The sequence below is a fragment of the Brienomyrus brachyistius genome, chromosome 16 (genome assembly GCF_023856365.1).
Source record: "Brienomyrus brachyistius isolate T26 chromosome 16, BBRACH_0.4, whole genome shotgun sequence".
Classification (NCBI taxonomy): Eukaryota; Metazoa; Chordata; class Actinopteri; order Osteoglossiformes; family Mormyridae; genus Brienomyrus; species Brienomyrus brachyistius.
The window spans coordinates 15,468,859-15,479,590 of NC_064548.1; the positions used below are offsets into that span (position 1 = coordinate 15,468,859).

At 42.3% G+C, this 10,732-nt stretch overlaps 2 protein-coding genes across 15 annotated transcripts; one reads left to right on the forward strand and one right to left on the reverse strand.

Annotated features, from left to right (window-relative positions):
* Positions 1–99: 99 nt before the first annotated feature.
* On the reverse strand, positions 100–5,096 carry abhd13 (abhydrolase domain containing 13). Of its 14 annotated transcripts, none has more exons than XM_048979127.1 (4): positions 4,931–5,092; positions 4,285–4,405; positions 3,270–3,347; positions 100–3,093 (listed from the first exon to the last, which is right to left on the reverse strand). In XM_048979127.1, the coding sequence occupies exon 4, from the start codon at positions 3,045–3,047 to the stop codon at positions 2,034–2,036; it is 1,014 nt and encodes a 337-aa protein (XP_048835084.1). In that variant the 5' UTR covers positions 3,048–3,093; positions 3,270–3,347; positions 4,285–4,405; positions 4,931–5,092; the 3' UTR covers positions 100–2,033. The 14 variants fall into 14 exon arrangements, with proteins under 14 accessions (XP_048835084.1, XP_048835078.1, XP_048835085.1 ...); XM_048979121.1 differs by having other exon boundaries at positions 3,780–4,405; XM_048979128.1 differs by lacking the exon at positions 3,270–3,347 and having other exon boundaries at positions 4,931–5,093.
* Positions 5,097–5,306: 210 nt separating this feature from the next.
* On the forward strand, positions 5,307–9,764 carry lig4 (ligase IV, DNA, ATP-dependent). The gene is made up of 2 exons (XM_048979427.1): positions 5,307–5,404; positions 6,686–9,764. The coding sequence occupies exon 2, from the start codon at positions 6,702–6,704 to the stop codon at positions 9,429–9,431; it is 2,730 nt and encodes a 909-aa protein (XP_048835384.1). The 5' UTR covers positions 5,307–5,404; positions 6,686–6,701; the 3' UTR covers positions 9,432–9,764.
* The last annotated feature ends 968 nt before the right edge of the window (positions 9,765–10,732 follow it).

Consider the following 10,732-nt stretch of genomic DNA (forward strand, 5'->3'; position numbering starts at 1 on the left):
TTATTATTCGATGCATCAATATGCGCAGTTGAAGGAAGTCCCCTTGTGTCAAGAAATACTTAGTAGAGATGGCAAGAAAAGATCCCCTGAAAGCAGAAGTGATGTGCAATTTTCACTTTATTTTGAAGAGAAAAAAGATCATTGCTATTCCAGTTAATCGCAATCACGTTATCCTTTATTTCGCAGTTCAATTACCCTTTTACACAGGACGTGGAAAAATTTCCCCAACATTTAACAAATTCTTACAGAAGCCAAACACTAGACAAGTCGCTGAACCTTAATTTCAATTTATTGCATGTAACAGTAAATAAAATAGAAACTGTGACTGTATCTAAAAAAAGTTAAATTCTCACTCTGATACAATAAGTGTGAAGAAAGACAAAGGGATGACAAGCCATCCGCAATCCATGCCTTCTTATAAATAATATCAATATCCAACCATTTCAGCACTGCAAAAAAACAAAACCAAGAATACACATTGGATTTCTATAAACATTCAATGAACCATGGCACATTGTTTTGAGTGTGGGTATGTATGCAATCCTATTCTCATGTCAGAGACTCAGTTTATTTTTAAACCATAAAAACAAATTAAGTATTAGAAAATCAATAAGGCCATCAGTAATATCTGAATTATACCTGCACAAATGCTAACTTTGTTTATGAACATCTAGCAATGAACATCTATAGAAACTTTCAGGCAATTAACATAGGATTTACTATTACTCGTTAAACTTAATTGATATGCATTAATTGATATGCTTCAATCACATCACTTTCATTTGTAATCTAAGTGCCAAAATAGGCCAAAAGTTAAAACAGGTCAACAAATGAAACCAGTAGAGCCAGTCACTCAGGATGCAATGAGATCCAAGAAGGTATAATTTAACAGCAAGACCCACCCATTTGGAACTTAACCACTAGTGCCTAAAGTATATGGTTGAATGATGGAATAATGATTGGCTGCAGTGTGTCGTGATTTGCTTCAATTAAATATGTGTAATAGAAAAATGGGGGGTGAACATTAAGTGCAGAGCACCTGTAACCTGAATGCAGACACACACACACACACACACACACACACACACACACACACACACACACAGCAGAAATCCATTTAACTGAAATGTGATACAATGGACATTGTACCAATGTAATGTGTAAATGGCTTGGAAATTATTTAAGGAATGTTCAGATATTCCATTTCATACGGACGTAATTCCTGGAAGACGTGCAGATAATCAGCTCACCAGGATGTTCCCCCTAAACAGTCACTCCATTTATTTAAAAAAAAAAAGGTGAAGTTCAGGGACTTTAAAAAAATAAAAATAAAAAACTGGGGGGGGAAACAAAGCATTCATGGAGAAGAAGAAAAAAAAAGGAATAATTTTGTCTATAAACTCCAGCGGCCTTCTTAGATGTGTGGCTACAATACAATCGCTGCGCTCTCTTAAAAAAATCTACAGTTACGGTGCAATGTACGCCAGTGTGCTGACACAGCAGGCATGTCAACGACCTCGGACTGGCTCCTGCGCTTCGAGCCTGAGACCGCAACCACGCAGCTAAAAATGGGGACCGCTGGTGTGAAAAGCGCCGGGGCTAAGCCGCACTGAGTTCGGTAGCCAACAGAACGAGGCAGCCTTTCCACGGTTTCCTCACCCTTTGTTCCAGAAAAGCACCAGCACAGCCTGCTACTGTACATGTGATGACTACCTGTACTTCTAGAAATGGCTCCATAAATCAGAAGAATAGTGAAGACTTGGTATAAAACCCTCGGGAATGAAATGTGTCTTCTGGTTGTACTGTGAGTTAAGGCCCAAATTAATTAAAACAGTTTAGCATGCATCCATAAAATTCTGGCAGTCTATGGGTACCTTTTATTTCCACACCTGGTTCACCATAATTCTGATGCAATTTTACAAATGTGAAGTGAATAATAATAATAATAATAATAATAATAATAAAACATAAGAAATGCACATTCTGTCACCGCTCACCCTCACCCAACAAGAGCAGGTGGGTGGGGGAGGGGCTCAAATGATGGTGACGCTGGCCCCAGATTGGACGGTTTCCTCCTGAGCATGACTTTTCAGGAGGTCCTTGATGAACTGCTCAAGGGCAGCGAAGTAGCCCTGGCACTGCCACGTGTCGTTGTGCGTGCCGTCCGGGAAGACGGCCAGTCTTTTGGTCCGAGAGGGAGACAACTCATACAGCTGCTTCATCATGACTGGCGGGATGAGCTGGTCAGACAGCCCCGAGATGAAGAGCGAAGGCACCCGGCACTGTGCGACCTGCCGGTACGACAGGAACTTGTTCTTATAGCAGCACAGCGGAAGGTACCTCATGGGGAGGAAGGAGAAGAGGGTACTGGCCATATGGGGGATGCTCAGGAAGGTGTTCTCCACTATGATGGCTGCTACACGGTGGGGATTCCCTGAGGCCAGGTGCACGGCCACGGCCCCCCCCAGCGAGCGTCCGAACAGGATGACCTTTGTCTTGTCGATGTCCGGCCTCGTCATGACATGATCGAGGGCGGCCTCCGCATCCAGGTACAGGCCCTCCTCGCTGGGCTCGCCCTCGCTCTTCCCATAACCCCGATAGTCCAACAACACCACGTTCACCTTCAGGTGCACCAGCATCAGCAGCGCATTGGGAATGCGGTGTCCAATGTTGCCGGCATTGCCGTGAAAATAGATGATGGTGGGTGCCAGGCTGGGGTTCTCGCCTACGTACCGTAGCAGGATGAGGTTGAGGCGCACACCGTCCCTGGTCCTGATGAAGACGTTTTCGTGCGGGACCCCCGTAGGCACAGGGACGTAGAGGCGTGACGAGGAGGGCTGATCGGGGAAGTAGAGCAGCACGTCCTGAAACTTGTAGAGGATCCCGGCCACGGACACCAAGATGAGCGCCAGCAGCAAGAAACCGCCGTACAGATGGAAGGTGAGGATGAGAGCCAGGAGAGACACCCGACACACGCTCCAGGACCAGGAGCCCATGGCTAGGAGCCACCTCTGCACCACCCCCCACAGCCTCCACGGCTTCTCCATTGTGGTGCGCTGAACAAACGAAGCCCCTTCTTACAAACTGGATACCCTGGACAGACATATGTCAACAAGGGACATGGGATTGGGGTGGGGGGCAAACAAGCAGAGTCAAAGGTCATATGGATAAAGTTATCCCAGACATAGAAATGTCAACAGGAGCAGGACAGCCTGGGAGGCCTTAACAAGAACACAGATACAGTTACATTTGAGAAATACTTTACGCACCTGTGTTTTAGAGAGCAATGTTTCCCAATCCGGTCCTCGGGGACCCGCAGACAGACCACGTTTTTGCCCTACCGGGACCTGGGAGGGAGCAAATATGTGGACTGTCTGGCAGGGAGCAAAAACATGAACCGTCTGTGGGTCCCTGAGGACCGGGCTGGGAAACACTGCCCTGGAGCGACTAATAATGTACAAGGGTAAATAAAGTAAGCAGACAGTCTAAATTCAAGATGGGTTTCAGCCAACCCTTGCTACTAATTTAATCAGAGATAAAAGTACAACAATTACAATTATAAATATTTTTCCACAGCAAACAGTAAATCAACCTAATACAATTATAGTACCTGACAGTGAATGATGTTGCATTCTAAAAAAAAAGTCTAAAAATATACATTACCCCAGATAGTTCAGACCTGGATATTCACTACAGAACTGCAGTTTTTATTATGCTCAATGGCTTGTTCTACCACAACAAAACCGCAAAGCTAAAGAGAAGGGGTCCAATGGACTTACCCCAGTGCAGAGAAGGCAACGTGGAAAACCCTTGCAAGCGTGCTGGTTTGTATGATAAAGGCCTTAAAACAACCAACTTCTTAAAGAAAACTGCTTATTTCCCGTGGTAGCTTATTCTGGTCTCTGTGGTCGGGAACCACTACAAGCTCCAGGCCCTGCCACATTATCAAATAACCTATCATCTAGAAAGCCGTGAAGTCACAAATGGCTCTTAGCACCAGGCCTATAACGGTAGAGCAATGCTACCACCTGCAGACGGGAGACGGTATGACACACAATTGTGCTCATTTAGTCACTGCTGCATTTAATGGACGGAAATGATGGGTACGGCTTCGTTTACGGACGCAATATTCAGATTAACACAGACTGGGACTTCATTCGTCGGGATCGGGGGAAATTCCAACAAAAACATAAAAATGTCCCCAAATGTAGTGGAACAAAATTTGCAGGCGCCCGGAGGTAGCAAACCCGACCCACTAGAGCGTAACAAGAGGCCGGACGGCACCTTTAAACCAGAAAAGGTCAGAGAGCTTGCGTCAACACTGAAATCGTGTCGGTGTCAGTGGGTCTCAGGTAACACCTAGTGGACTTTCAGCAGATCTCTGGGGCTCGCCGGCATTCTGAACCTAAATGACACGACAGTATAGGATTACTGAGCGTAGTAATATATATATTATACCCCATTTTAAAGCTATACGTTACTCTCTTGTTAATAACATAACATGACGTTCCTTGCAAGGAACCAGAACCTTATTCACGATTCTGGCAAGCTAACATGTTACCGAGACGTTATCTGTCATTATTAATTGAAGACTTAAAAAAATCATTTAAAATAGCCCTATAATAAAATACCAAGAAGCACCTGACTGTTTATACGTCCCAGGTGTACCAGGTACAGACTGGTACAGGAAGACTATTTAGCAACACTGCTAGCTAGGTAGTGATATGACTCCTTTAACACCAGGCGGGCATGTATCTTCTAGTGCCAAATCAAGTCACGTAGCTAACTGGCTACCCCGAGATGCCAAACCCTTCCTCTTCGGTAAGATCAGCGGCGTTAGCTACCAGGCTTGAACAGCAGTAATTACTTCATTCTAGTACTGAGTTACCTACATTATTACGAAATGTATCGCCGAATAGGGCGTACTTACTTACTTACTTTTCTCTCATCCTTCTGAAGATTGAGTCTATACTATGAAAAAAGAAATAAAAGACAACCACTACCTATCGCAAGCACACCATGTCTATCCAGTTCGCACCCAGCTCACTCCATTTCAAGCCGTAGATCTTGAGCCGGCGGTGTTACGTCAAGAAATTCCGGGTAGAACAAAGACATATATGTATAAATTAAAATTAATATATGTATAACGTGTAATAACAATTACATCGTTGACAAAAGGATATGACATATGGTCGTAATGTAACATTTAAAGGAAAATGCTTACTCCACGATTCCGTTGGGCTAGTGTACATTTACCACTTATTGGGCTGAATTTCCGGCAATGCTACGCGGAAGTGAATTTGGTGTTCCATTATTTTTCTTCCCTCACCATTTCTAACTGCTTGTATTGGTATTTGGGTCGTTGGTTGTATAACTACATTTTGCATGTTTTGTAACGCATTCGGTAAGCTCCGCCATTTATTTATGAATATTGTATGGATCTACATTGTATTTTAACAGTTAAGAAATTAGCAAACTACATTATGGCAATGGTCTAAAACGCTTAACGTGATAAAGCTGTTTGGAAACTTTAAAACACGTTCAGCCATATCCTTTTACAGTACCGGGTTTATATGGAGAGGAAAATGCTGAACTTGAATTGACTTGAATTGAATCATGTCGTCTTTGTATAATAGTGTAACATATTTATTTAAGGTAAATGTACCAACGAAGTGTGAGGGAATTTTGGTTTAAGATCACAGCTTGGACCTTTTTTTCTGCGTTAAGTGTTTTGGACTGTTCTTCAACATACAGTTCTTTTCACTTTTGACGCATTGGCAGATGCTTGAATTTGTCACCAGAGCAAGTCCGGCCATGTAATTAAACTACTGCACGTTCTGACGTATGATGTGAAATTACATTGTATTGTTTCTATTGTTTATGTTTTATTACTATACCATATTTTACTATATCCTTTCGCCGTTGATTTTGTCCCTGTGTCACGTTTTACTCTCTTAGTTTAAGCAATGCTAGATTAATTGTAGAGGGCAAGTGATGCTTTCCATATGAAAATTTAAACAGTTAGGGTGCTAGGCACTGTAAATATTTGGGCACGATAGCCAATTTGTCTTATTTTCCGAGTGGCACACTTCTGCCATGGTAGATAATAAATTTAGTTTCTCTGTTGTCTTTTGACATGTATGCTCATACCACCTGACGTTTCATATGATACTTTAAGTTATCGTGGTTATTGACTCGGACATCGATACAGCACATTGTCACAGAGCGAAAGTTTAACCTACAATACTGACAAACAGAAAAGGGACGAAGCAAACAAACAATATAAAGAAGGAAAAGTCAACAAGAACATATTTCTCGCCTATCGTACATAAAAAGAATAGCATTTTTTACAATTTTCAATTGCTTGTGAGATTACCGCACAATTCCCTATTGAATTGACTGGTTTGAAGATCGGTAAATCCATTTTCCACAAATAGATGGCGTAATTGGAGCGCTTTTTAAGTTAAAGTATTTTCAGATTGTTACATGGGTGACAAATGTCTAATTCTTTAATTGTCATTTTTATTAAATTACTATACATTTTCCACAAATGAGCATATTAGAAATCAAAGGAAACTTCTTATTCTTTTAGACTCCTGTAATATAGAACAGTTTTATTAATTTTCTTGATACCTTGATTGCTATTTTGAATTTGTAACATTCCCTACATGGTTCCCCCCCCCAGGGTCTTGCATACTATAATGGAAGAAGAACCAAGCAGTGCTGACACCTCTCAGAGTTCTGTAGCTTCTCAAGTTCCATTTCTACATCTCTGTTTGACATTAGAGAAAATACAGAAAGCTAAGTCTCGACCCGATAAAGCCAAATGTCTGTCAGATTTTATTGATTCCTGGAGGAAATTCCATGCTGCCCTCCACAAGGATAATCCCACAACCACTGATTCGTTTTACCCAGCCATGCGTCTTCTTGTTCCTCAGTTTGAGCGAGAACGGATGGCCTATGGTATCAAGGAGAGCATGCTTGCCAAATTGTTTATTGAGGTGTTAGGGCTTCCAAAAAATGGACCAGAAGCGAACAAACTTCTCAACTACAGAGCTCCTACGACCTCTAAGGGAGATGCAGGGGATTTTGCCATCATGGCTTATTTTGTCTTGAAGAAACGATGCATGAGTAAGGGAAAGCTTTCTATTAAGGAGGTAAATGACTTCTTGGACTCAGTGGCTATCAACAATGCTGCTAAAAAGAAGGATCTTGTCAAGAAGAACTTATTACATTTGTTAACACAGACCTCAGCCCTGGAGCAGAAGTGGCTCATTCGGATGATTGTGAAAGACATGAAACTGGGCGTGAGCAAGGATACTGTACTCCAGGTCTTTCACCCAGATGCAACAGAGCTGTACAATGTCACTACAGACCTTTCCAAAGTGTGTCAGAAACTCCATGATCCCACTGTATCTCTCAGTGACGTGTCCATCGAATTGTTCTCAGCTTTCAAGCCCATGCTGGCAGCTGTTGCCAGCATCAAGCAAATACAGAAACAGATGAACAATCAAACTTTCTACATTCAGACAAAGTTAGATGGAGAACGCATCCAGATGCACAAAGATGGGGATGTGTACAAATACTTCACCCGCAATTCTTTTGAATATACTCAGCAGTTTGGGACATCACCATTAGAGGGATCTTTGACCCCCTTCATTCACAGTGTCTTCAAGTTCCATGTTAATAGATGCATCTTGGATGGGGAGATGATGGCATACAACCCCACCACTGACACTTTCATGCAGAAAGGTAGCAAGTTTGACATCAAAAAGTTAGTAGAAGATTCTGAATTGCAGACATGTTTCTGTGTCTTTGATGTTCTTTTAGTTAATGATCAAAAATTTGGACATGAGACACTGAGGAAACGTTGTGATATTCTGAAAACCGTCTTCACCCCGCTTAAGGGGCGAATTCATTTAGTGCCTAAAATTGAAGTTAAAAGCATGCAGGAGGTGGTAAATGCCTTAAATGAAGCCATTGACAATCGTGAGGAAGGGATCATGATAAAGGATCCCATGTCTACATACAAGCCGGACAAGCGAGGAGAGGGGTGGCTCAAGATAAAACCAGAATACATGGATGGTTTGATGGACGAGCTTGACTTGTTGATCCTGGGGGGTTACTGGGGAAAAGGTTCCCGAGGTGGGATGATTTCTCATTTTCTGTGTGGCCTTGCTGAACCTCCAGAACCCGGAGAGAAACCAACGGTGTTTCACTCATTGTGCCGCATTGGCTCAGGTTACACTATGAAGGAACTGTATGACTTGGGCTTAAAGCTCGCTAAGCACTGGAAGGTCTTTCGCAAGAATAATCCTCCAGCATCCATACTGTGTGGCACCGAGAAACCAGAAGTTTACATTGAACCTTGCAACTCTGTGATTATTCAGGTCAAGGCAGCTGAAATAGTGTCTAGTGATATGTATAAAACAAACTGCACTCTGCGTTTCCCCAGGATAGAGAGAATCAGGGAAGATAAAGAGTGGCACCAATGCATGACGCTAGATGACCTTGATCAGTTGCAGAGCAAGTCCTCTGGGAAGCTGGCTTCAAGACACCTGTATATCGATGAGGACGAGCCCGATAAGAAGAAGCGGAAGTTTGTGGCAAAACCCAAGAAAGCCATTGGCATTGTTGACCACTACAAATCCCAAGACCTGTCCAGCGTGACCAAAGAATTCGATATGTTTGAAGACGTGGAGTTCTGCATCATGAACGGGAGTGAAGAGCATCCCAAGGCTGAGCTGGAGAAAGGAGTGGCGAAATGTGGTGGAATCATAGTGCAGAATCCCGGCAAGGACACCTACTGTGTCATCGCAGCTGTGGAAAACATGAGGGTGAAGAACCTGATTTCGGCTAATCAGCACGACATTGTGTGGGCATCCTGGCTGCAGGAATGTCTGGAGAAAAAGCGTCTGGTACCATGGCAGCCCCGTCACATGATTCATATGTCTCCATCCACGCAGGAACATTTTTCCAAGGAGTATGACCAGTTTGGTGATAGCTATTATGCCGAAACTGATGTACAGCAACTAAGAGAAGTTTTCTCCAGAGTAAAGAGCTCAGGGCCAGAAGTGCCGTCCATTGCAAACGTGGAGGCGAGATATGCCTTTGATGACTTGCCCAGCAGCATGTTCAGGCCTTTCGCAGTCTATTTCGACCGCTGTGCTGACATCAGGGACACCGAGAGCCTAATACGTGGGACGTGCTTGGACACGCGGTCACTGGAGCTTCGCTTCCATGGAGGAACCGTGGTACCGGAGCTTGCAGAAGGGGTCTCTCATGTCATTGTTGCAGAGGACACTCGAGTCCAGCAGCTAAAAATGCTCCGACGCATTTTTGCCAAAAAATTTAAAATTGTGAGAGAATCCTGGGTGACAGACTCTATCAAAGCAGGGCATTTGCAAAATGATAATGACTATCTAGTATAATGTTTAAAGTCACTGTGCGTTAAAGTCAATGCACTAAAGATTTTTTTTCTGATTGAGTTCTGTGAATGAAGAACGAATAATTAGGAACATGAATCTTAAGTAATATATTCTTTTAAAGCAGTCTGATTTTAAAATATGAACTACCTTTGGGCTTTTCTGATATCAGTAGTTACCATTTTGCTAACTGCAGTGGGATTCTGTATTTCATGAACTTGTGGATTGGAGGATTGGAACAAATCTAAAGTCTTTCTTTTTTGTATAATAAAAATGTGCAGTTTAAAAAACTTCAGATGTAGTATATGTGCAAAAGAAATAAAATTTTGATTGATTTTTTTTTCTGGTATTCACAGTCATTTGACGAGAAGGTTCAGAATGTTAAATTCTTTATAATTCATAAAGCGCATGTTGGAAAGGTTACGGCATTGTCATGCTTTATGAAATGTATCGGTTTTTAAACACAAGCTGAGTTTTATAGATGGAAGGAATATGTTAATATACTGTGCAATGAGTATCGAAATAATAATGCATGTCAGTTCCTGATATTCTTACCAGGAATAATAATTGTTGAAGGACAAATACTAAAGAGACATGTCTTGTTTTTCAGAAAGCGCAATCATTCACTATTCATTTAAAGGGCAAAATGCAGATGTACTGTACTGTGGGTCAATGGATAAGCTGCTGCACGCACCTAAAATGGAAAAATGGAAGTTACAAATGGGGGTTGGCCTGGGGGGGTGGCACTACACCATGATATGCATGAAAGTGCATTGACACAAAAACTTCCAGGTGCAATTGAGAGTTCTGCGAGGTCTTGGCTTCTTAGTTTAAAACAAACATGGGTAATCTTTATATTTTAAGATATCCTTTATGCAATGATCATCAGGCATATGTATGTTCTTCTTTTTAAGGGTATGCCATTTTTTTTTCTTGAAGATTTGTCCAAGGCAACATAAAAGACACAGTACCCCTTTTCAGTAATCAGAGCCTAAACCCACAGTATGTTTCACAGTTTAATGTAACAGTTCATTTAAGGCATTCATTAAACTCTACGCACTTAAGCAATTTGCACTTCATCATGCACTTTTTTGCTGTCCAGTGAAGTATAAGATTGTTTCATAGTGAAAATAACTCAATCAGAAGATAATCTAGAAGAGTGTTTACCAGCCTTGTCCTCAATGACCTCCCCGGACAGTCCATGTTTTCACTCCCTCCCAGATGCCTGGCAGACAATCCACAATTTTGCTCCTTCTCAGCTCCCAGTAAGGCAAAATTGTGGACTCTCTGGGGGTTCCCGAGGACCG